Source organism: Pectinophora gossypiella, chromosome 21 (assembly GCF_024362695.1).
Source record: "Pectinophora gossypiella chromosome 21, ilPecGoss1.1, whole genome shotgun sequence".
In the NCBI taxonomy this organism is placed as follows: Eukaryota; Metazoa; Arthropoda; class Insecta; order Lepidoptera; family Gelechiidae; genus Pectinophora; species Pectinophora gossypiella.
In genome coordinates this window covers 3082736-3108338 of record NC_065424.1, presented here as the reverse complement: position 1 = coordinate 3108338, position 25603 = coordinate 3082736, and the positions used below count along the sequence as shown (strand labels likewise).

General features: G+C 41.5%; 4 protein-coding genes across 5 annotated transcripts in view; 2 read left to right on the top strand and 2 right to left on the bottom strand.

Moving 5' to 3' along the window:
• Nucleotides 1-1983: 1983 nt before the first annotated feature.
• Nucleotides 1984-13613, bottom strand: LOC126376814 (uncharacterized). The gene is made up of 14 exons (XM_050024360.1): nucleotides 13438-13613; nucleotides 13127-13265; nucleotides 12157-12301; nucleotides 10150-10215; nucleotides 9909-10072; nucleotides 9382-9493; nucleotides 8766-8889; nucleotides 7422-7551; nucleotides 5992-6177; nucleotides 5282-5423; nucleotides 4305-4439; nucleotides 3605-3692; nucleotides 2800-3011; nucleotides 1984-2219 (listed from the first exon to the last, which is right to left on the bottom strand). Exons 1-14 carry the CDS (start codon nucleotides 13545-13547, stop codon nucleotides 1984-1986), a joined length of 1989 nt encoding a protein of 662 aa, XP_049880317.1. The 5' UTR covers nucleotides 13548-13613.
• Nucleotides 13614-14039: 426 nt separating this feature from the next.
• LOC126376688 (dysbindin-like) lies at nucleotides 14040-15600 on the top strand. Its single transcript, XM_050024243.1, has 3 exons — nucleotides 14040-14630; nucleotides 14893-15057; nucleotides 15385-15600. Exons 1-3 carry the CDS (start codon nucleotides 14126-14128, stop codon nucleotides 15468-15470), a joined length of 756 nt encoding a protein of 251 aa, XP_049880200.1. The 5' UTR covers nucleotides 14040-14125; the 3' UTR covers nucleotides 15471-15600.
• Nucleotides 15601-16028: 428 nt separating this feature from the next.
• On the bottom strand, nucleotides 16029-20479 carry LOC126376520 (uncharacterized). The gene is made up of 7 exons (XM_050023967.1): nucleotides 20368-20479; nucleotides 20088-20200; nucleotides 19891-19998; nucleotides 19598-19700; nucleotides 18633-18730; nucleotides 17684-17990; nucleotides 16029-17512 (listed from the first exon to the last, which is right to left on the bottom strand). Exons 1-7 carry the CDS (start codon nucleotides 20473-20475, stop codon nucleotides 16184-16186), a joined length of 2166 nt encoding a protein of 721 aa, XP_049879924.1. The 5' UTR covers nucleotides 20476-20479; the 3' UTR covers nucleotides 16029-16183.
• Nucleotides 20480-21967: 1488 nt separating this feature from the next.
• Nucleotides 21968-25603, top strand: part of LOC126376498 (uncharacterized) — an 80415-nt gene continuing 76779 nt past the window's right edge. For both annotated transcript variants that reach the window (XM_050023928.1, XM_050023929.1), the window contains exon 1: nucleotides 21968-22430. The gene's annotated coding sequence lies outside the window, so the exon portion shown is untranslated. The remainder of the gene's footprint in view (nucleotides 22431-25603) is intronic.

Here is a 25603-nt window from a genome sequence, read left to right as displayed (position 1 = left end):
CTTCAATATTTGTCCATCCGAAAACCCTGTGTCGCCACTGGCATGCACCATTATATAACTAGGCATTTCTTGCGGTTTACATATTACAGTTTGAACTAGGTTCCATCGACTGGTGTCGTTTAGGTAAAATATAGTTTTGTCCTGATTTCTGAACTCTCTCATTCGTTGCAAATATTTCTTTCTTTCTTCAATAAGTTCTGGGCGCTCTTCAAACATGCCGTCGTCCGAATCATTTTCTGCATTTGTGAATCCCAGTTTGTGAAGCAACAGCCTTAAATACTCATTAGAACAAGATAATATTTTTTCTTCTTTTAAAACAGCATTCAATTTTCTAACACTAGGCACTTCATTCTTTGCAGAATAAAATTGAATTACTTTTCTTCTTATTAACCCCTTCTTGACTTCATCGACGTCTATTCTCTTCTTTCTAATGTGTTTTCTCTTCTCTTGAGGGGTGAAAACAACGGAGCCCGTTTCAATTTTCATCGCATTTCCTTCACGAATGATTCTTGTGACGGAACTCTTCGACAGACCGGTAACAACCGAAACTGTATCAATTAAATTGATATCGTTTGCATGCTCGTAAGATTTAGGCAGCGATTTGCGTTCCTTGTAGAAAGAGTACACATTGTATGTGATTTGTTTAGCTTGGTAGTCTAAGACTTTTCCCAGCATTTTTATTTTCGGTTTGTTTTGTTATCTCATGTGTAGCGCGCGCGACTGTTTCGATCGTAAGCGACTAGACGTGGTTCTAGTTCTTGCGTCTTTTGCCAACTGACGGCCGACGCGGCGCTGCGGGCCTGCGGGGCGCATTGCGCAGACGCGCCCTCTCCGCTCGCCCCCCGCGTACACACAGGCACATTCTGTGCTAAGTTTTTGTCTGTGTGTACATGTGTGCGTGTCGCGTCATCGCTTCGCTGCGTGCTCTTTTCGTTGCCCTTGCCCACATTATTATTATTAACTTACTGTCCATAGCGTCATTCAATGTTCGCTATATATATGTTATGATCAGCAAAAACCTAAACAAACCTGCATTACGACCGTCTGATTTGATGGGTGGGTTTTATTACTACTGGGTACAGGTTGGTAGGTAATTACCTACTTTACTTTTTCTACTGCACTTACTAATCTAGGTATTTCCTCATTAGTTATGTATGATTCTTTGAAATTAGTCAAGGTTCTGTCTAAATTTGTTGTTAGAAATTGTGATAGGTATTACGCTCTTTACTTAATATGCTTGAAATAAATAGGTGTAGGTTAGGTACATAAATATATGTATACCGGTTTTAAACGTTTTTTTTAGGTAGGTAGGTATGTAGCAGCGCGCGCGCGGACCGTTGCACAGTGGGCTGAAAATGAAGCTTCATAGACTTAGCGGCTCACGAAAATAAATTTATAAAAAACGAATCACGTCACAGTGTAGCTTTATCTAATAGCAACATATTATGTCACTTGCCATTTATTGATAATTTCATTGTTTCCTATGAAGTTTAGTCCTACTTGCTTATATATGAGGATCAGATGACAAAAACAAATTGTGTTAATATGTCTTCGTAATGAGGCTTCCTCTGACAACTTCCCAATTAGAATTAAACCAAAAGGACGTTGATAATGTCAATGTGTAGTGTCTGTGTAAAAACAAGGTTGTTTGTATGAAGTGTCCGGGCTGTGATATAGTGTTTATGAGAATAGTTAGGTATAATCCAATAGTGTGTGTGTGGGACATACCTAATAGTCTACCATTTATGGTCAGTCACATCTCCAGCGCGAGTAAACCGACGCGTCTCAATGTTTGGATCTTGTAATTAAATATAATATCCTAATTAATACAGTTCATTCAATTATTTGTGTAGGGGTTTATTACAATTACCAGCGTTCCCTACAGTGTGTTAGGTGGTACGTCGAAGCGACCCACTCATTTCAATGAAAGTAGAAAGTATTATGTAAGGAAAATAAAAAAGAACATAATTTATGACTTCTTTATTAAATACTCATGCAATTCTCTAAGTAATATATCTCGTAATCTGTATAGGTCATGCCGTTGAGCTTTCTGGAGGGCAGTATGTATTTCTTGGCTTGGTTCTCTGACCAGAACCGCAGGTTCTCCTGACCCAAGGTGAAGGTCTTGGCTGTTCTCTGCAGGTCCTGAACACATTCCCGAAGTCTTTTCTTGGTCTTGTCTATGATTTGGGCTTCTTCTTCCACTTGAGATTGTATATCTGTGAACAACATTTATGATTAAAGGTTGCCTGGAAGAAATTGCTGCATGAGGAATAAGGCCGCCTGTTGGGTCTTTCTGTATCTGTTGTCCTTATTTCTGTATCTTGTGTCCAATGTGCTCATCTATTTATTTTTGATCATGTTTAATAAATGGCCTGGATTCCTGCAGACACTTAATTTTATTTTAAGTTATACCTGCCATTTTCTTGAAAAGGAACAGGGCAAATAATTAATGAATAACCCGAGGGAATAAAATAGGCATTTCGCTGATATGCAACCCGTTTGACGCGTGTTGTCAAGTTAATTTAGTCGGGTTTTTAGCCAATGTAAAATGTTGGGAGGATCGTCAAACTTTTCGCTTAAAATTATTGTGTGTTCCATAAATTTTATGCCTGTCGATTACCTGTCCTTTTTGGCGGATAAGAAAACAACGGGTATAACTTAGAAATAAGATCAGAAGGTGTGTATAAATAAATAAATAAATACATACATTATCTCCCACTGGGGTGAGCAGAGACTAACACAAACGTCCCCCCCCCTCTCCTAGATTAACTAGAAAAGTGTTCAAAACAATGTTACCGATCTCCTTAGGCGTCTGCTCAGCCCCCATCGGCCGCACGTCGTCCTCCAGCCGCGTGCGCGAGCGCACGTGGCGCAGCAGGCCGCGCACGTGGCGGGGCAGCGCGGCGGCCGCGGCCAGCAGCCGGCACGACTGCTCGGCTGCCAGCCAGCTGGCGCGGAGGCGGTCCATGGACGCCTGCACTGTCTCGAATATCCAGACCTTTTCGCCACTGTAATAATTATTTGTTATTACTTCGAACTCGTTAAGCCGTTGGTCCCGGTATATGAGTACGTAGTCGTTATATGAGTCTTGTCAGGGGCCTTTGGCGGCTCAATAGTAACCCTGCCACCAGGGTTGATGAGATTGGTACTCCACCACACAAATGCCCACACGATAGAATAAAGAATTGAATTGAATTGAATAGAAGAGGAATAATACTACGTATAGAACGGAAACTCTCCGCTCCCACCAGCGTCTGAGTTAGGTTTACCTCAATTTGTAGCCGTCCCAATGTCAACCAGAGAAGTTACCTATGTGAAATAGTTCTAACATAACATAAGGTCACGGCTTATCTCAATCGGGGTAGTCAGAGGTATATCTGTCGACCGCAAGATGAACCTAAGTACCCGCATCTCACGGAACTTTCTGTTAGTGTTTGTTTTTTTTTTACTTGTATAAAAAAATATGCCTAAAGAAAACACACATAAAACAAATTAAACATGAAAAAGCATACACGTGGAAAATATGTTTTGCTTATTAGATGATTTTACTTGGATTTTAATGTTAGGTCAGCAAACGCCAGATGATAACAAAATCACTAACCTCTCTAACACCAATTGTCTGTTATTCTCCAATTTAAAATTCTTCAGATAGAGGCGTAACTCGTCGACAAATCTGGGATTGTTGTAATCTGGAACAATTCAGTTAAGAATCATCATCACTAATTTAAGAGACACGCTCTTGTCGGTGTAGCATTCCCCTCCATGCTACTTTTTAGGGAAAAATTATTAAAAACATCGTGAATGAAATCATATTATTGTAGAAAATATAAAAATGTCACACGCTACTGTGGTTCGCAACACAGCCGAAATAACGAGATAAAATAACACGTACAGACTGTTAGTGGTCCCGACTCCCGCAGAAACTTCCTAATTTTATTTTAAGTTATACCCGTCATTTTTTTATCCGCCGAAAAGGAAAGGGACGGACGATTGTCAACAAGTTAATTTTAAAACGAATGAATAACCCGGGCGAATGAAATAGGCATCTCGCTGGTAGGTATGTAATCTGTTTGACGTGCTGTCTACTTAACTCTGTCGGGTCGGCTCTATTGGGCGATGTAAAATTTTTTGTTTTTTTTTTGTTTGGTAAAACAACCGTTTTACCAAACTAAGGACAGTCTCACAAAGTGATTTCGACAATGTCCCCATCGGGAATCGAACCCGCACCTCCAGATCGTGAGCCTAACGCTTTAACCACTAGACCACGGAGGCTGTTATGCTGTTGTTTATGTTATACCGACCTATATTATCAGTTATGGATCCATCAGACACCTCCAACTCGAGGCTGACGTCCAGCTTCGGGCGGCTCTCGCAGCGACCGTCGTAGAACTGACGCAGCGAAGATATCGACTCGGAGGGCAAGTCTAACTGGACTCCTGCAAATTGGAATAGAGTATTTACTGGGTCAAAGATAAATTCATCATCTCCCCCCATAACACCCAAAACGACCTTACTTCATAACCTCCTCCGTGGGTAGGCCTCCGTGGTCCCGTGATTAGAGCGTTGGGCTCACGATCCGGAGGCCCTGGGTTCGATTCCCGGTGGGGACATATCACAAAAAATACTTTGTGGTCCCTAGTTTGGTTAGGACATTACAGGCTGATTACCAGATTGTCCGTAAGTAAGATGATCCGTGCTTCGGAAGGCACGTTAGGCCGTTGGTCTCGATTACTACTTACTGATGTAAGTTAGTAGTCGTTACACGAGCCATGTCAGGGGCCTTTGGCGGCTCAATAGTAACCCTGACACCAGGGTGATGGGGTTGGTAATCTACCTCACAATCCACACGATAGAAGATCATCACTAAATCTACTTTTTTCTAAATTTTTATTGTGTTGTTGTTTTGACGACTTTGTTAGTACAGGGGGTGACTGTTAAGCAGCAGCAATGCTGAGGCAATCCTTTTCGGCCACAACTGATAATGCGTTGCATGTAATTACTTTAAGCAACTTTGAAAAATATTTGTAGTTAAATAAACTTCATAACTAACTAACACCCCACTGAGTAACTGTCAGTACTATTTAGAGGCGGAGGACAGGACAGGAGTTCTAGTATGGCTTTGTAATAGACTACTCTGGGCGCCATCCCACTTGCGTCAGACAGTACTGCGGGGCGGAAGGCAAGAGGGAAACCACTGCCCTATTTTTCCTTAAAAAAGTAGCATGGAAAATGCGTGCTCTTAAATTGATGATGATGAAACTACTTTTTATTAATGTACCTCGGTACTGTGCGTTGGTGAGAGGCGCGTTGTTGTGGAGGGCCGTGAACACTGCAGTGAGACACTCCCTTACGCTCTGTATCTTGCGTTCCGTACCAGCTAGCGACGTCATCACGCGTTTCAACTCCTCCTTCTTGCTTTCCTGTCGGTGAAAGTACAATGAGGGACAATGCAGGCTACGTTCCACAAACATACAAATATCCTTTATTGCACCAAAATAAAAAGAAATAATTACAAAAAGACTCTTATTCTTCTCGGGTTGTAAGGTGAATTTCCAATCTCATCAACCCTGGTGTCAAGGTTATTATTGAGCCGCCAAAGGCCCCTGACATGGCTCATGTAACGACTACTTACTTACATCTGTAAGTAGTAACCGGGACCAACGGGTTAACGTGTCTGCCGAAGCACGGATCACGGGTTCGAATCCCGGTGGGGTCATATCACAAAAATCACTTTGTGATCCCTAGTTTGCTTAGGACATTACAGGCTGATCACCTGATTGTCCAAACAGTAAGATGATCCGTGCTTCGGAAGGCACGTTAAGCCGTTGGTCCCGGTTACTATTATTTACTGATGTAAGTACGTAGTCGTTACATGAGTCATGCCAGGGGCCTTTGGCGGTTCAGTAATAACCCCGACACCAAGATTGATGAGGTTGGTAAAAATCATGCATCCACCTCACAACCCACACGAGAGAAGAATGTACTCACAATAGCGGCGTCCTGCTTGGCCAGGCTAGTCGCAGGAGGCGGGCAAGAGTGCGCATGCGTGTGGAACACTCCACTGCCACTCGTCAGGTCTTGGAGTGAGCTGCGCAGGGAAGACACCCTCGCCGACGCGTGCGCCACTTCGCAGCGGAGAACCAGCAACTCGCAGGCCTCGCCTGATAGGTAGTTCTGAGGACAAACTGAGTTACAGATCACAGAAGCATAGAATAAGGAATACTACGTATATAACGGCAACTCTTCGCTCCCTACCAGCGGCTGAGCTATGTTTATCTCCCCCCCCCCTTCCCCCCACCCCTCGGTCTTACTTTAGTCTTCAATCGTATGGGGGTGCCCATAATTTATGATCCAAACATGAATTCGAAAACCACTTCAAATATAATTGGCGTCAATCTAATATCTTTTATTTTTTATTCAAACAATTAAAAACAAAACAAACACCATCTTACAAATAAAACACCTCATCCAATGCGTCACATCGAGGCAAGGTGCCCAACAGGCTGGCAGCATTACCCCTCTGAATCGCCAGGCTAATTCTCTGACAGAAATAACTACCAGCCCTAGCATCCCCCGAAGCCCCGATAAGACGCATTGAGAGATCCTTAACAAATATTAATCTAATATCTTAAATTAAAGAAGTGTACAGATAACAGGTTACTTCTCTAGTACCACACCCCGGATACTTCATACAAACAACCTCGTTTTACAGACACCACACATTGACGTTATCGTACACGCGCATCTGTGTGTGTGACGTCTGACGCCTATACCTTAAAGAATAATACTACGTATAGAACGGCACCGCTACTTCACAAGCGCACCCTTGATGCCGGGCAGCAGCGGTATCAGTACTGGTTGGAGGCCGAGGAAATAGATTCTGGTAGGGCTTTAGCTAGAACATCACCGATTGAGAAATTGAGGGGCAACCACCGTTCTACACGCCCTATCTATGGAGTAATGGAGGCGATTACTCCTCCGATAAGAGCGCAGCTCTTAAATAAAGGGAGAGAGATAGAACGGCAACTCTCCGCTCCAGGGACCAACGGCTCAACGAGCCTTCTCAATCAGGTGATCAGCTTGTAATGTCCTAACCAAACTAGGGATCACAAAGTGATTATTGTGATATGTTCCCAGCGGGATTCGTACCTGGCTCCGGATCGTGAGCTCAACCACTGGACCAGAGAGGTTGCTTTATTTCATATATGCTTTTAAAGAAAGAAAGAAAGAAAGAAAGAAAGAAAAGAAAGAAATTGTCGCATAATCAGAAACATACGTAACTTCGTCACGTCCAACTAGGCGTTTAAGTGTTCTGAATCTGACCTGGTGCAAACGAACCCATTACAGTAGCGGCATTGCCCCGTTGGACAACCACTGACAGGCGTTGAACCAGATAAGACTTATAAAGGTTGACTCACATTCAATTCGGTAACGGTAGACAGTAGTCTATTCTTGGTTTGTTTGAGGTGTATCTTGTGTTTGGTGGCTTCTAGCGATAACGTGCAGTGCAGGGCCGCGGTGTGGGCTAGCACGGACTGCGGTGTAAGCCTGGAAATTATTAACACATACAAAAAGTCACGTTTATAATCCCTTTAAATTTTGTACCGGGCGAGAGCCCTCATCTGCCCATTTGTCCGGCCAAGTAATTGAATCGTGTATTATGTTTAAGATAAATTATGAAATCCTGATTACTAAATAAAGACAGATCTAAAACTGACGAAAACCGTTTATAGTAAAGAAAACGTAATAATAAGTCCGACATTTCATCACGTTTTCTATGACGTCACCACAGTGTGCTTTTTCATACAAGTTCCATAGCAATTTCGTGATTTGACGTTTAGTAAATCGTAACTGATTTGACTAGTTGGAAACTACCCTACTTTAATACATACATGAAGTCACGTTAACGTCGCTTCTGTAAAAAACTGGACCTGTCAAATCTTCAGGTTAGGTAAGCGGATCATGTGAAAACGAGATGAGTTGGAGATGATGATACATACATCATATAAGTCACGTTTATAATCCCTTAAATTTTGTACCGGGCGAGAGCCCTCAGCTCCCCATTTGTCCAGCCAAGTAATGAAACGATTGATTAATGTGGAGGAAGCAGGAGAAGTGTGACAGGATGGAAGCAAGTGGAATTCCATAGTCTCTGCGGCAAATATACAATAAGGCCTGTTCAAAAAATGTAGCGGTGTGGAAGGCAAGAGGGAAACCACTGCCCTATTTTTCCCTAAAAAAGTAGCATGGAGAGGAGACAACACCGACAAGGGCGTGGATCTTAAATTAGTGATGATGATGAAAAAAATGTAGAGTTATATTGCTTGGCTGCAGTGTACTATCTACACTGAACCGGCGTGCATGTATGAAAAGATTGATTAATGTGGAGGAAGCAAGAGAAGTGTGACAGGATCGAAGCAAATGGAATCCCATAGTCTCTGCTTACCCCGGTGGGAAATAAGCGTAAGTGAATGTATGTATGTAGGAAAGTGAGAATACTATGGAACGATAATGAATGGGACTTTGATTGTTTATGGTATGAAAGGAGGACGGTCAATGGATGGGACGTATTGCAGTTTTAAAAAGTAAGAAAGGGGAGTCTTTGGTGCGATGTCGGTCGGATGAGAGGATTTTGTTAAAATATAAGGAGTAAAGATATTTAAAATATCCAGTCTGGTGTTATTTCTATATCCCACATGTATAAATAAAAAAATAAAATGTCAACAATAAAAAAAAATGTACTTATATAAAGATGTACTTACTTATGCCGCTGTCCCCCCGGCGACCCCGCCCCCGCGAGCCCCCGCAGCAGCGCCCCGCGGCGGCTGCACAGCTGGCTGCACAGCGCAGCGCCCCCGCCTCGCACCAGCTGGCACACCAGCTCCTCTGGAACCAGGGAGTACCAACATAACATAAGCTCGCGACTATATCCCAATCGGGGTAGTGAGGTACATCAACCGCTAGATGATCAACGTGATAGGTGCTAGCCGTATTTCCATCTCAAATATGAATTTAAAAATATCATTTTTCATTTTTTACGCAACGAAAGTATGATTCGCCTAAAACTGCTAGAAAAGAATAACCACGGCACAGGGCCCTAGACATTCTTTAAAAAAACATAAAATATTGTTATACAATTTAGTAATTTGGCTGCCTAATATCAGTTTACCGAAGGTTAATTCATATTAATATCTTCTAAATAAACACTAACCTTATAATAACCTTTTCTACAGTTTCTGTTGAATTACTGCCTTAAAACTGTTCAAAGGTTAATTCTCAATGTCGGAACGGAAGTGGCGCATGAAAGTGCCCCAAACGCGACTTTCAGAATAAATTAGTAAGTAAAAATAACTTAGTATACAGTAAGTAGTTGGTTACCAAAGTCAGCGTCGCCGTTAGTAGCCCCCGCGGAGCTCGCAGTGGTGTTGGAGGGCGGCGCGGGCGCAGCGGCCGCGCGCCCCGGCCACGACAGGCACCGATCTAGCTTACTCTGGGAGGAAATTCAGACAATATTAATTTAGTGCTAACAAGGGCCCTGATACACACATCTCCTCACTTTAAAGGTTATAGGTACCTGTCATTTTCTTATTCGCCGAAAAGGAAAGGGACGGATGATTAAGAGCTATTAATTTTCAAAATGAATAACCCGACCGAATCAAATAGGCACCTTGCTGATATGCAACCCTTCTAATGTGTGCTATCAATTGAATTCTGTAAAATTTTGAGAGGGTTGTGTAAGGTCTCAACTGACTTTTCTAGGTCTGCCTAAAAAGCCAGTTGAGTGTGAATCAGGCTTGCACCGAGGGTTCTGTACAAACTTGTAAGTACAATAACAAAGTGACCTTATAAGGGTTCCATTTTGAGGTATAGAACCCTAAAAACATGCCAATCATATTGTTTTATACCTGTATATCTCCACCATCATCAGTAGAGCAGAGTGAGTCAGCTATATCCTGAGTCTCCTGCAGAGCCTCTGTCTTGCCACGCAGCTCCTCTGCCAACCCTTGTAGGAAGTACGCGCGTCGTGCCGCGTTTTCAGCTTTGTTACGGGCTTGATTGCGTTGTGCCACTAAACAGATAGAAAAAGAAATTTAGAACCTCCATTTTTGAGGGTGAAAATTTAAAACTACATATTGAGTGAAATGCCTGGAGTAAAGACCTCAATGGTTGCAGAGGCGGAAGGGCCAAGCCGCAGGGACTGTAACCTGGAACCTGACAGAGAGCAGCAGTAACTGTCAGTACTATTCAGAGGCGGAGAACAGGAGTCCTAGTACGGCTTTGAAATAGACTAGTCTAGGCGCCATCCCACTCGCGTCAGATAGACTGCAGGGCGGAAGGCAAGAAGGAAACCACTGGCCTATTTTTCCCTAAAAAAAGCAGCATACAGAATGCTACACTGACAAGAGAGTGGCTTTTACATAGTGATGATGACAAGGTTTCTGTTTAATCACAGTTTTGAAACTGTTATGTTTTTTTTGTTTTGAAATGTAAATTCTGAACGTCTTATTGACTGTGGCACAGTTCAGCACAAAAGCAATGACCGTGAAAAACTAGTTTTACAATCTATTTACATAGTGTACAAAATCTTGTCACACCTAATCTGGTAGATAAGCAAACACAACCTTATTTAACATTTAATCCAGATCAACCCATTAAAAATAGTTTACTATGTATCGCGTTTTGCTGAAGGCCCGACCATCTGCGGCCATAACATATAATTATATCGGAGGTGTGCTGACGTGCAGTGAGTGTGGCCATACATTCACTGCTAAGATCGGTTACGTCAGCCATATAAGAGCGCATCTTAGGCGAACCTAGATTGGAGACTTGTCGCCATGCCCGAATACGGCTGAAAAGGATATATATAAATATACAGGTTTGGGGATAACTTTTTCCTTGAAATCTATGTACCTTCATTAAAATACGAATACCAAAAGTGACTGCAAGTTTTGTCTTCGGATTGTTGCTATGTCTACCCTGTTAGCGATTATAAGCGTGATTTTTATTTACTTTTAATTGAAAATGTGTCTCTGAGACCTTTAACAACGTTAGAAAGTAGCAGCTACATTGTATGAGAATGTCAAATTTTCCTTCAAATCTGTCTGTCTTGCAATCTTTGAGGGCTAATTACTTAGTTTTTTGCCTGTATTAAGGGTACTTTTTTTGGATGTTTCTAAAAGGCTATTAAATTGAGCAGTTTTTAGAAATACTTTCAGGGTCCATGACAATCTCATGTGTTTATTATTCTTCGGCGAAGTTTTAACAACTGTAACAATTTTGGTCGAATTCTCACTTTGATTTCCAAAAACTTTTTTTTTTATCTTTGATTTGACTGCTTTCATTTTTTACCTAGCGGTACATATCCTTAGGCATAATTATGAAGTTAAATAAAAGAATTATTAAGAAAGAGATAACGACAAAATGATGATTTCTGAAGTAAGGTAGAAAATCTAGAAAAGGTACAAAATGGGTCATATCTTCTAAACCGTAAATAATTGCTGAACATACATGGGGGTGTTTCTGGTAGCTAATGAGTCCCTCTATCTATTTTTTCATTTTGAACGTGAACTTCTGGGCCACCCTGTATACTATGTATGATGTGGTTACTTGCATTGTTATATGCATAATGGGCCATCCGTGTTTCAAAATGCAGAAAAATGAGCACACAACCATACCATAGTATACAATATCGTTGATGTATAATATCGTCACTGGAAAAGCAAAATTATGTAAGCGCCAATATCGTAATCAATGCTATAATGTATTACTAGATATAGAAAATGAAAAAAACTATATAATCTTATGTTGACGTCATATAAATTGGATAAATGGGTAAAAAGTTACGATAAAAAAAAATGAAAAAAATAATTAAATGACTTTTTCCCGCGGCCTCTTAGCGCTTACGAATTTTTGCCTTTTCCAGTGACTATAAAAAAAAAACTTTAAATTACTTTTTCTTCTTGGTGCTTACGTATATACCTTTCTAGTGACAATATGTAAGTATAGTTATGAATCTTTACAAGTGACAATCACAAGAAAACCTAGTAGCCACTCTTGATAAGAAATCTCGAGATTTTAATGTTTTTTATTTAAGCATAGAAGCAGATTGAAAAGAAGTCATAATATATGAAAGAAAAACCATCAGGCTCATACTTTTGCTGCAGTTCTTATCCATAAGCTGGTCCAGGTCTCTCCGAGCCAGTGACACCCCGTCAGTCGCATCTTTGACTTTCTGTCGGAGCTCCGCCTGCTGTTTCCACAGCAACAGCTGCTCTGGCATCAGGGTGTTGGTCTCACACTGAAGTAGGTGTACAATGTAAATGTTATTCAGAAATCAGATTTTTTTTAATTTTTTTGTTGTTGTTCACAGCAATTGAATTGAATTGTTTTGTTGTTGTTGACGCACTGAAGCACAGTGGTGGAGTATGATCCATACCTGATATCCTGTTCATTGAGGGGAGCCCTATGCCCAGCAGTGGGACATAAATAAGCTATTTATGTTTATTTATTTAATTTTTGTGCCCAAACCAGCGATTGGTCGACTGACCATAAGCAGTTATTATGACTTAGTTTTAAGTGGCACGCAGACAGGCCCCCTCATTAGAGGGCTGCCTTCATTATGATGTTACTATATTATTTATATAGTTTAGATATTATCCCACGCATGTTTTTTTTTGAGACGTCTCATGTAGGGGTTTATCATCAGTTTGTTTTAACCAACAGCTAATGATAGAAAATAATAATTAACAATAAAAAACAAACAGCCATTTACAGGTCCCCACCTGTAGACATAACTAAAAAAAATCTATAAAGAGCTCTTACAAAATAGGTACACAAAAAATATTTTTGTAATTAATATGGTAGAACACAATGCAAAAGGTTCTTTATTGTATGTTATTGTTGTTCATTACTGAGTAACCATTAGCACTCCATTGAAATCACCTTCACTTACTCAGAGCAGCCTCTGAAGAGTTCAGTTACTCTCTGTGTATTTAGAATGAAAGGTAAAAGTCATATATCCTGCCTCCAGATTTTGAGAAAACGAAATATGCAGATCGTCAAAGAATCTCAAAGATTCTACACCACATCCAAATAAAATCCATTGCAAAAAAAAGCAACAAACCTCATTAAAAACATTTTTTTTCTTGCATCTCCTGATGTCATCACAGAAGACCTGCAGTCGTTTGCGCCGCACAACGTCTTTAGCGTCCACCTGCTCCATCAAACTGCGCCACACCATGTAGTACTGACCCCTGCACATCCTGGAAACAAATCAAGAATCACAATATTATAGAACTATGTAGAAGATATATTTCTTGTACTTATTACTATAGAATTTGTTTGTTTATTGTAATGAGTTTTAGGTATCCATCATCAGAGGGACTTTTTTAGAGGATAAATAATCAATTAAAAGTGTAAAATGGATGAACATACTCTCCTATGTTTTCCACCGATGGCACTTTATCTGCAGGGCATCCCATGGCCAGCAACCACTCAGTAAACTTCCCAGGAACCTCCTCGCTACTTATTTTTTCTGCACTCATCGTAATTATAATGTAATTTAATGAGAAATTAATAAAAGTAGCGATTTGTTTTCACGACAAAATTCAAAACAAAATGACGTTACTATTATGATTATATTATATAATTGTATTGCTCAGTACCAAGTTGAAAAGTGAGCAAACATTACCAGAAATGCTTCATTTTATGATTAAAGTTATTTCCAAAGCTATGCAACATAAACGCAGAATGTTCGGATACAATGCAAAGTTATTTCAGTCAGTCAAAAAAAACAAGTAGAAAATTACTAGTATCGTGTATCCGATTCAGCGTGCGTTCAGAAAGGCAGATACAATTTTAATGCCGAAAAATAAAATCTATTAGATAAATACATTATTGTACATATAAATAGAAAGAAATATGAGACTCTGTTAAAAATATTATTTGCAATAGTGATATATATTTTAAGTAAGTCAAAATTAAAATAGATATTAATATTCCGAATCCGATATGATTCTTACTAGAATGTAAGTAATTTGAACGCTGTGTGCTCTGTCACATAAATTGATGGAGTACTTGTCTTATTTATTTGTTGTGTTTGTAGATAAATATTAAAATAAAAATGTTAGGAAACCTTAAAGACTTTATTTCAGTAGTGCAAGATGGCCTAAGTTCAAACAACAACCTGCGGCACACGTTACAAGAAGTACAGAGGGTGAAGAATATTTTTAAAGACAAACAGAAAGTGCATGTGGAAAGTAAAGTAAACTATGGAGCAGGGGGTGAATTGTTGGAAAAATTCCAGTCACATTGGGCAGAATTGCATGAGAACGCTGATAAGAACGCCAAGGCAGCTGATGAGGTTGATAAATTGATTCTGGAGTTGCACGATACGACAAAAATGCGGTTACAAAGTGCGAATGAGTTAGCACAAAGTTTGTTGCATTTGCCGAACCTAACAGCCGCGGTGGCACAGTGTATGGATAGTTTGAAGAACGTGGAAAGTCTCCTGCAGAGTGTGGAGGAGGAGCTGGTCGAGTTTGAAGATATTGTCGAGAGAAGTAACATGGAGAAATGGAAATTAGATCATCACTACCATCTCACTTTGTACAAAGAGAAAAAAATGGGTAAGATGTACTTAATTGATAATTTGCTAAAATTTGACATGGAATAGGTACTTATATAATGCCACCCATAAACCCTAATGGGATGGGCACAGCCTGTAGTAGTCTTAAGTAGTCTTGTACCCACATTGATACATAGTAAGCTCTGAGATACATACAATGAAACAGATAAGCCCAACACATATTATTATGGATTATTTAGTTAAAAAAATATATTTATTAAACATGTTTTTTTATATATTTGCCATGTATTTAATAATTTCAGCATCTCTAGAAGCCACCCGATGTAAGCTGGCCAAAGAGAACTCTGAGCAGAACTGGGAGCGGGAACGGAGGCAGCTGGCAGAATTGCAGAGCAATCGGGAGACAAGTGCTATGGCATTCCAACAAGACATTGCCAAATACATCACTAGTGGGGCTTTGCCAGCTGGTGAGTTCTCCCCTATTCTATTATCTATACTGGTATAATTAAGAAGCTAAGTATTCAGTTGCTAAGTGTATTAAGTTGCTAAGTATTCTAGCGAATTCTGTGGATAGGACCAGTCATTTTTTTTTGTTTTGGGTTTCCCTGAAGGGCAAGGCAAAGGGAACTATGCCCATACAGCCATGTCTTATGTATCCTTTACAGTCTGTGGGTACTCCCACTGGAATTTAAATTGTCTCAAGAGGGAATTATTTCACTGTTTTAACTTGTCAGAAATTCTCCCTAGTTCAATGAAAAGATTGGAAGTAGTCAACCTTGTTTTGTCATAAACAGGACTGTCACCTGCACCGAAAGTGACTCTAGAACAAATACAACTGGATGACGACCAGACAGATTTGGAAAAGTTCCTGGACAGCTGATATGATCACATCAGTACTGTGAACACTTGGTGATGATGAGAGCTTCAAGTGCAAAAGTATATTTATGATTCTAGCCTGTTAGGAAGACTATATTGTATATTCCAAAGTTAATATAAACATTGTTGACTAACTCCTTGTTTTATCTAAATCTTACCCATAAAATAACAGCCTCAAGTTAGAACAATTCATATAAAATTTATTTTTTATTTTGTTAAATACCTAAAGAATTTAACTTTGTACTGTTATCCTTTTTCATGAACTGAAAATGTTTTTCTTATTCAATATCATAAAGTCAAAAATACAAAAATATATATACAAAGCATTTATGACTAGTAAAAATAAGCACATTGCTAAAACAGCTTGATCGGAACACGGAGCGCGGCCGGTCACGACACTGTTCGATACACGTCTGCTATTATTTGGATCACACAAAACTCGCATTCACAATAAGCATATCAAAAACTGACAGCGACCACTAAAAGTCGGCGAACGCCTATAAACACAGTAAAGAAAGCTATCAACTGAGACCACTCGACCGAATTACCTGAGCTGCAGTAGCAAGGCGTGCGCGTGTGACCGGTTCCATATATTCACAATTTCCTTCAGCGTTCAGCGACTTTTGGTGGCGCGTTTGTGTAAAAGGTAAATATAAATAAGTAACAGCCGATGTTTGATCAGTTGGCACCTCGGCGCGGTGTGGCGGTCCTCCTATGCTACGTCTTCCTCATGATGGGGTGCAGGTCGCCGCCGCCGTGCGCGGACATCTTCACCTTGCCGGCCGCGTGGTTTTTGATGCAGGGGCCCGCGTCCTTGATGGACCCGCCGCCCTCCTCCAGCTCCTCGTCAGACGAGAAGTCCGACACACACAGCGTCAGGTGCCTCTTCTTGGGCGGCACCACGTGCAGCGTCCATCGCATCGGGCCCTTGTGGCTCCCCTTCGCCTCCCGCGTGTCGTAATCCGTGTCGGAGGCGGCCCGTTGTGTATCACTCTTCAAACTCCGCAGGTTCTTGTTCGATCTATGCGTTTGCTCCTTTTTTTCCCCCCTCGGGGGGGTGTGGAAGTTTTTTAAATTCGTGACACTCGTCGTGTGGCCTTTCGCGTTCAGATCGGGAAAATTCTGCGAGTAGATCACGACACTATCGACCGCCTTTTCCTTATGAAATTTTGCCGGTTGCTTTTTCTTGGGATCGTTCTCCGGCGGCGAGGTGGACGTCCTCTTCTCGGCCGAGTGGCCGCTGCTGCAGCTCGTGTTGCTGTTACTGTTGCTGTACTGCTCCACCGCCTGCTTCTCCAGCTCGCGAAACTTGGTGTCTATGCTCTCGTCGGACGCCTTGTACTGCTCGAGCGCCTCCTTCTCTAGCTCCTCGAACTTGTTGTCCACGTTGGGGGGCCGCACCCGCGTCGTCGGGAGCACGATTTTCGGGTTCAGCTTCAACAGGCCCGGGGTGACCAGCTTTTGCGACAGGCGCACGCAGCCGACGGGGGTCAGGTTGAGAGGTGCGGGTGCGCTCATGCTTAGCACCGTGCTGTACAGGCGCTTCTTCCTCAGGCCGGAGTCGACGGCGGCGGCGCTCGTCGAGGGCATCTGCCCGTCCGCGACCACCTTTTCTTTCGCCGTCAACTTCGGGCTCTCCGGTTTGTCTGGCGTCTGCGGCGTCTGCGGCTCGGAGGTTGACGGCGCAGGCTGCTCGCTCGTGCCCTCGTCGTCCTTCTCTTCGACAGATTCCTGTTTGGTTTCGACCGATTCCGGCTCGGCGGTGGGTTTCTGTGCGTCGGTGGGGGGCTGCGGCACGTGCGTGAGTTGGAAGCGGTGGTCGAGGCGCGGGCTGGGGTGGTCGCGGGGCCACCACACGCCGTAGCGGCGCTCGGGGCCGCGCGCGGGCCGCTGGCAGGTGGGCGCGTAGCGGGACACGTTGGTGCCGCGGTAGGGCGGGCAGCGGGCTGCGGACGCGCGCATCACGGCCTGCACCGACGCCGACAGCCGCCCCATGGCGCGCTGGCACTCCGCGAGCTGCGGCGGCCGCGGCGGGTCGAACTGGAACTATCATAACAATCTGTTAAATCATCCATCTAATGCAGTCGAAGAAGATTTCATTCGTGTGACGAAGCTCTACGACAGTTTATGTATCTAAGTAAGTTTGGCTATTTCAGAGTCTGCAACAAATCCAAGTCGGTCAGATTAACATTTAAAAAAGTAGAATACTATATAAACCTTGCACTGCGGATCGCAGAAGAGCTGCGCCGGCGCGTCGAGGCAGTAGGCGGGCGGCGGTGGCGCCAGCGCGGCCAGGCGGCGCGGCTGGCGGCGGCGCGCGCGCATCTTGCGGGGCGCGGGGGGCGGCTCGGGCGCGCGCCGGCCCGTGGGGCAGCTCGCGGCGCAGCCTGTGGCGCAGCCCGCGGCACAGCCCGCGGCACAGCCCGCGGCGCAGCCGGCCCACAGGCCGCGCACGCTCAGCACGCGCGCCGCCAGCGCCGCCTCCTCGCCAGCGGCTCGCGTCCCAGCCAGGCCCCAGCGCTCGCTAGCTGCCGATCGGTGCCCATTAATTTCACTATCCAGGGGCTACTTCACCCCTTGTCAATCGTATTGTTACCTAAGTTTTTTGGTACTACATGGATTTTCTTTTAGAGAAATGCATCTCCAGTTTAAGAGGCAATATATTATTTACATTGTTAGACGTAGCGGAACTACAGAGATTAGCTAGCAGCTGCCCAGTTGGCGTCTAGAACTTGGCGTTTGTTTGAAAAGGCTATTCTTTTAGCTTCTCTCAGCTACTAAATTTTCCTATCATTTAAGATAGGTAATTAGTTTGTCTGACTACTTTACTCACGGGAAAACTTGAAGCTACACTTCCAAAAAATAATACACAATCCATTAAAATAGGTACGCTGCTGTTCCAAAGACAAAATTACCTACATTTCTCGTGTCTTTCATCTACATAATGATGTTTACCCACATCGAAAAGTCCAACAAGTCTATCAAATTACACAATCAACAAAACTTAGGATCAAAATGGTCAGCAGCATAGCCTTGACCGAACCAGCATCAATAACTCTTATACATCCTACCCTGTCGATCATACGCATAAAAATAACCTCACACAAAACGACGTTCAGTCGACAAAAATATGCGAAAAATGTGTTTTAAAAGAAAAATTGCGCACAAATCATCATCAGCAAGCATCCTGTATTGTCGGCGGCGGCGCGGGAACAGGCTGCGATCTGCCGGATCGTCTACCAGCTTTCTGAACCAATACTCCACCTGGAGACCAGACACGAAGATATCAACTCGCTGACATGGGGGAAGTTGAGTTATTTGGTGACGGTTTGTTAAATGAAAGTCGATAGAAGAAAAGTGTCAGGGTTATTACTGACCCCAGGGTTGATGAGGTTGGCCCCTGACATGGCTCATGTAACGACTACATACTTACAATAATAAGTAGTAACAACACCAACAACAAACAAGGACCAACGGCTTAACGTGCCTTCCGAAGCAAGGATCATCTTACTTTCGGATAATCAGGTGATCAGCCTGTAATGTCCTAACCAAATTAAGGATCACAAAGTGATTTTTGTGATTTGTCCCCACCGGGATTCGAACCCGGGGCTCCGGATCGTGAGCCCGACGCTCAACTACTGGACCACGGAGGTCATTACAATACATTTACAATGAGGGACTTTGGAAAGTCTATCCGTTCATGAGATATTATAGCAAGTAGCCGTTTATATGTCAATCTTTGTAAATGTTGCAATTTTTGAGTCCTAACCACCTCGTCCCCCATCCCGTTAACTCAACCTTGACCCATCAGTATTGTTAGTAAGTATGTTGTTATAAACACCATTCCCTACAAAAAGGCCAAAATTTGTTTTTAAGTAAGTACATGAATTATTCCTTTGTTCTCATAATATTACATTCGCAAAATATTATATTCTCAATACTTACGTATATTATTTTTTCCCCTATCAGGCAACTTTTTGTCTTCGTTGAGTGGATTATACCTACTTAAGAAAGGTACGGTTTTACTTGTAGCTCTAAGTACATATTCCAGTTGGTTTTGCAAGTAGTGCGTGTGCTTGCGTAGGTATGTATACCTATCGTTTATGTGTTCGTGAGTTTATGAACATTTACCTCTGGAAGCATCCAACATTCTGTGAGGTCGGAATTTTCGCACCCTTGACCGCTGTAGCCGCGACCGCTTGTCTTCTCGTTCGTGCTCGTATAACACTTTTCTCTGAAAAACGTATAAATTCATGTAGCGGAACTGCGCTTTCCCGCCAGCTACCTGTCAATACAAAATGGCGCCAGCTTTGCGCGGGAATTTCATACTGCCAACAAATACTGTACATTTTGACAGATTGGGACTTGTAAAAACTACTTTGTGTTTATTCAATATTTTATTTACAAATACATGAATAAACAACCTGACTTCATCGTAATAAAAATTTCCATAGTATTGCGCCAATCTTGATTCTGGTATGACGTCTTTCACACTCCTCCTGCCACTAAAGCTTCCATTTTCTTGGATTTGGCTCGAACTTGAGCGTTTTTCTGAAAAACATGACCGACCAATGAAGAGGAAAAATTCACAATGAAAGAAATATTTCTATGCTTCTTATACGAGATGGTCATCTTACCTGTTAATTCGCATTGATTGGCTGTTTGTAAACTTTGTGATTCTATTGTAGGGTCCTGTAGGACTTGGGAAACACGGCAGTGTTGTGCCCAAAGGCGCTGGAAGAAAAGAAAACTTAAGTTTGCTTGTGCCAAATTACTAAAATTCTAATTTTCAACTTCGGAGAAGGTAAACTTTTGCGATATGAGACGTCAGGAAGACAATCTGACTTTGTCCTGTCGGTTGCGTGGTTTCTAGGTATAATTGAAAAGGAGTCGCAAGGTACCTGATTAGCTATAATGAATTCATCGGGAGGTTCCGTAGCCCAGGTGAGATCCGCACAAAGGGCGATATGTGCCCACGCAGACGAGTACCGATCCACTTCGAAGCTCATTCAATGTGACATCTCATGCATACAATTAATTATCTTTAGAATAAGAAACGAACTAATATAATAGTCACTAAATTTTAAGAGAAAAATTAGCGGTAAAACTGTAAATAAAAATGACGACAATTTGAAAGACATTGGTGGTTAAATCTACAATAACAAAATTTTCCTCTTTTTTGAAAGATACATGATATATTTTTTTTCTTTTATTTCAAATCGCTTTTCGAATTTCGTACCGACTGAATGAACTGTCACGTCAATCTCGATGGTTTGGCCGTATGTTTTCGAATTGAGGTTTCACTAACGTAGTGGCTGCAAGGAGGTTCTAAAATAGATTGTAAAGGTTTGGACAGAAATAAAATATTTTTTTAAATATTTTGACCTACGGTCATAGTTTCCCGTTATAATTCATAAGGAAATTGTTCAACTTGGTATGATTTTACAAATTCATTTACTTTACGGAGGGAATATTTAAATGTGAATGTTTGAAACTGGCAACATAAACTTTATTTTCGTCAGTGGCATCCCCGGCGGCCGCCCGTCACCCGTCAGTTGACTTGCGCAGGTGGCGCTCTCTAGGGATGTTCGATCCGGTAGCATTGTATCGATATTCCGGATCGCAATGGATCGTAATGTACTGTATCGATCCTAGTATCGATCCTATTGACTCGATACGATTTTTTGGATCGATCCAGTATCGAATCAAATATTTAGAAAAATAAAAGATGTTGTGTTTTTGCTGACTTTCTGACACAAATTCCGTGTTTTTATGATGCCTTTTTATGTGCTTTGCCAAATTGGTGGTGTTTCCTTTAGTTTTCACCTCGATATGACATAATATGCACTTTCCTCCAGTATCCGTTTTCACAAACAACGACCAAACATTGGATTTTTAGGCGGAGCCATAGCAAAATTACAATTGGTTTATATAAATAAAATAAGTTGTCCAAGCGACTAAAAAGTACTACTTACTTACATAAAAATAAAATGTCGGTAACAAATGCCGAAATTGACGGTACTTTTAAATATAATAATACATCTCATCTATCAAAATCTACCGCCAGAGAAATAAATGTTTACATAAGTGAAATAAGAATCTCTTTTTAGTGTTAGTATTATGTTATACATATATAAAATGCTGGAAAGAAACTGACTTCTATTTTTTTGACGCGACCAACAACTTTTTGTAGTAAACAAGTGAGTAAAAAGAAGATAAAAGATTTTTTCTCCCAAAATTGGGGAATTTGTCTTGGATTTGTGGGAAATTCACTCAATAGTCATCGGCAACCCTGCCTTTAAGTTTTAAACAATTACTTTCCAGACAAGCTATACTAGTACAAGTACAACCTAATACGATTTTTCGATCCGATCCACCGTGCTTCTGTATCGATCCGCCTACGGATCGAATGACATTGTATCGATACAAAAATCGAGTGGATCGTATTACATTGTATCGATCCACATAAGTATCGGATCGGATCGAACATCCCTAGCGCTCTCGCTACGCACGCATGCGCGCGGCTGGGAGCTGGCTGAATGGTCATTGACAGAACAGAATAATTTTATTACTTATTTTATTTAATAAAAAATTGAATTAAACCCATAAAAAACTTGTGCTTCCGTTACTTTAAAGTGTAACCGAGTTTTAGTTGCGTTAGAGTGCAGTTCGATGTGTGAATTAGGGAGATAAATAAAAAAAAATCGATTACAAAACGACTTTCGGTTGATTTTTCTCGTTGTTAAATCATCTTTTTGTTAGTTTTGCAACAAGTGCGAGGTCCGCTAGGTGTGCTGTGTTGTGTCGATGCGCCGGGAACTGGTTTGGGGGGACCGTTGTCTTTTTTGTGTGGTGTTGGTGTGTTATCGGTGTAGTTATAGTTTCGCGAGCGGAGTGCGGAGCCCGCGATGCTGCAGCTCGGTGCAACTGCCCGCCGCTGATTTATCTCCCGAGTCGTCGCATGGTGAGTACTTTCAACACTCACTTGTACCTTTGGTTATGCAATTATCGTCAGGTTGCATGTAAAGAAAGCGGTCGCGGCCGGGGACTTGTCACCGGAGACAGCACCATAAATAATTCTTCTATTGGTATTCTATCTTTACAGAAGCGCAGCAATAAAGGTACCTACTTAGTTACATCAAAAACATAAAACATAATCAAGTTTACAAAAGTAAAACCACAACGCATTTCCTAGACTTATTGGTACGTACCTACCTACTTCCCGATCTCGAACCCATCGTCTTTTGTGATTTTGTTTAAAGTGTAAGAGAAAATATTATTAACATACAGTAAAACATTAAACATTAATTATACAACTATAATAACTTTGCATTGTTTTGAATAGGCTACTTTGGTAATCTAATCTATAGAAATCTGGTCCACCTCATAACCTACCTTGTATCTTGTATTTTCGCTATCAGAACATTTGTAATCATAATCATATCGTCACTGGAAAGGCAAAATTACGTAAGCGCCAAAATAGGTATTTTGGGTTTTTTATATATTCGGAATCAGCGTTTCATTCTGCGTCGATCTGTCTGGGTAGCATTGCGATACGAGCACTTTTTTGGCGCTTACGTAAATTTAAAAATAGTTGACTTTTTTCAATTCCAGTTTCTTAAACGACAAGATTTTGGTGTTTTTTTCGTGACTGGTGTATAAGTAATATTGTGTTCCTATATAATAACTACATATTAACTTTAAGTAAATTTGGCATTCTATAGTTTGAAAAGTATCATTTTATTAGTAATTTTGGACTACTGAAAATAAAAAATAGACTATGTATAAGTCATTTTTATTTACAGCTTTTAAAATAAGTAAGGCGTATAACAAAAAAATGTCTTAGCATGTTTATGCAGTGAATGGCGTATAAGTAATTTTGACTTACAGTATTTAGAATAAGTAAGGCGTGTACGTAAATTTGCCTTCGCATTTTTATGCTGTTATTAAGCAAGTTTGTGGGCTAGCAGTAAGTTTCCCAGGAAGTTATTTTTTAACAATAGGTCTAAAAGTAAAACTATTTTAGAATTGATTTTATAATTTATTAGCGACCCGCCCGGCTTCGCTCGGATGCAATGCTGAGGAAAAATGAAATTATTTACGACATCACATTAAAATCCTCAAAAATAACAGTATTTCTACACTATTTATTGGATGTTATTATACATACCTATAAACTTTCCTCTTGAATCACTCTATCTACTAAAGAAAATTGCATCAAAATCCGTTGCGCAATTTTAAAGATTTAAGCGTACATAGGGATATAGGGACAGAAAAAGCGACTTTGTTATACTTTTTAAGTTCTGTGGTTTGCATATTTAGCGCCAATTTTGAATCGAGAACTCAAAATTCAAATTTGTTGGAATTTAGAATATCAAAACAATTGAAAGCATTAGGATTAATGCAATTGTTTAGTCACAGCGTTGGTTTGAATCTGTCAGGTCACGTCCGAAAATGAATCTTAAAAAGAAAAATTTTCTATAACTTTCGAAGAGGCCTACCGCGACTTCAATGTTTCAAACAGTTAAAATCTCTATTCCACGATGAAGTGCCATGTCTGCGAACCATCGAACGCTGGTATTTAGAATTCGAGCGTGGACATCCGCCTTCACTGAAGATAATATCGTTGCTGTGAGACAACTAATCCTCAAAAATCGTCATGTGACATACCGAGAATAGAGGCGTTATTAGGCATTTCAGGGACAACCATTTAAACGATATTGCATGAGGCACTTGGTGTGAGAAAACTAGTTTGCCGTTGCATCCCGCATTTTCTGACTATCATAAGGTAGCCCGCGTCAGATGGTGTAAGAAAACTCTTCAGAGGTTCAACCGAGGAGAGTCAAATCACGTGTACGACATCATCAGTGGTGACGAATCTTGGATTTATGCTATTATCCTGATTCCAAACAACAATCCACAGTTTGGGTCTTCCAAAACGAGTCAAAGCCGACTAAAGTTGTTCGCTCTCGAAGCACTTCAAAGAAGATGGTGGCTACCTTCGTGGAGAAAATCGGTCATGTTGCGACAATTGCACTTGAAGATCGTAGGACGGTTAATGCGGATTGGTATACCACAATTTGTTTACCACAAGTCATCGCCGAACTTCGAAAATCTAACCCAAAGCGACGCATGATGATGCGCAGGGGTGCAGGATGCTGCACCATGGCAACGCAAGCTCACACACCGCTCGTCAAACGATTATTTGAAGCAGGAAAACGTAGAAATTCTTGACCATCCTCCATACAGTCCTGACCTAAGCTCCAATGATTTCTTTACATTTCCTAAAATTAAAAAAGAAACTCTTCGCGGTCAAAGGTTCCAGTGCGGTGAAGAAGCGGCCAACGCTTTCAAATCAGCCATTTTGAACACCTCTACTTTGGAATGGAATAAATGTTAAATAATACCTGGTTCGAGCGAATGGAAAAGTGTATTAAACTTCGTGGTAAATACTCTGAAAAACTATAAGGGGAATTATTGAGGAATTAGAAATTATTGAGTAATTAAAAAGACTTGACCCTTCCAGAGACTTGACTAGACTTAGAGCCACGTATGCTTGTCCTAATTCAAACAATTTTGAGCCCAAATATACTACTGCATGGTCGACTGTGCTGCCCTGCATATGTTATGTTATGTTAGTGGGCTCTGTTTTCCGCATTTAGACTCTAAGGTGGCCCATTATGCGTGTAATTGTTGACTACGTAAGCCAACCTATCTCCTTTCAGAAGCTCAGAAGCCTCCTGGGGATTTCACAGGCTTCGCGGAGCGACCCCATTCCTTTGAGGATTTTTACCCGTTGTGCTGACACTCCCGTGCATTCCAGGATTACATGGGGGGCAGTTTCTTCTGCGTCCAGACAGCCTCTGCAAAGTGGGCTGTCCGTTATCCCTAAGTTAAATAGGTGCTTGTTGAGTGGGCAGTGACCCGTTATACTGCCCACTACTATTCGGAGGTCATTGCGGTTTAAGCGAAGCAGTCGGCGAGTGAATTGGATATCATAGACATGATATCCTTCGACTGTCTGCATGTGGGCAGCTGTGCCCATCTGTCGTTGTGTAGTTGCTGGGTATGGTCCCTTACCCACGAGCGTAACTGACTGAAAGGTATCGGCAGGATTGGTTCGGGTCCATATACCCT

Excerpts from the sequence above, each read along its gene's own strand:
- LOC126376520 (XM_050023967.1), bottom strand. The coding sequence starts at position 20,475 with ATGAGCTTCGAAGTGGATCGGTACTCGTCTGCGTGGGCACATATCGCC. Across the intron at positions 18,731-19,597 it reads AATGTTGGATGCTTCCAGAG|GTGGAGTATTGGTTCAGAAA; the intron begins GTAAATGTTCAT and ends TCTGGTCTCCAG. Across the intron at positions 17,513-17,683 it reads TCTGCGATCCGCAGTGCAAG|TTCCAGTTCGACCCGCCGCG; the intron begins GTTTATATAGTA and ends TTGTTATGATAG.
- LOC126376814 (XM_050024360.1), bottom strand. The coding sequence starts at position 13,547 with ATGAGTGCAGAAAAAATAAGTAGCGAGGAGGTTCCTGGGAAGTTTACT. Across the intron at positions 13,266-13,437 it reads TCGGTGGAAAACATAGGAGA|GATGTGCAGGGGTCAGTACT; the intron begins GTATGTTCATCC and ends ATTTGTTTCCAG. Across the intron at positions 3,693-4,304 it reads ATCCATAACTGATAATATAG|ATTACAACAATCCCAGATTT; the intron begins GTCGGTATAACA and ends GAATTGTTCCAG.
- LOC126376688 (XM_050024243.1), top strand. The coding sequence starts at position 14,126 with ATGTTAGGAAACCTTAAAGACTTTATTTCAGTAGTGCAAGATGGCCTA. Across the intron at positions 14,631-14,892 it reads GTACAAAGAGAAAAAAATGG|CATCTCTAGAAGCCACCCGA; the intron begins GTAAGATGTACT and ends TAATAATTTCAG. Across the intron at positions 15,058-15,384 it reads TAGTGGGGCTTTGCCAGCTG|GACTGTCACCTGCACCGAAA; the intron begins GTGAGTTCTCCC and ends TGTCATAAACAG.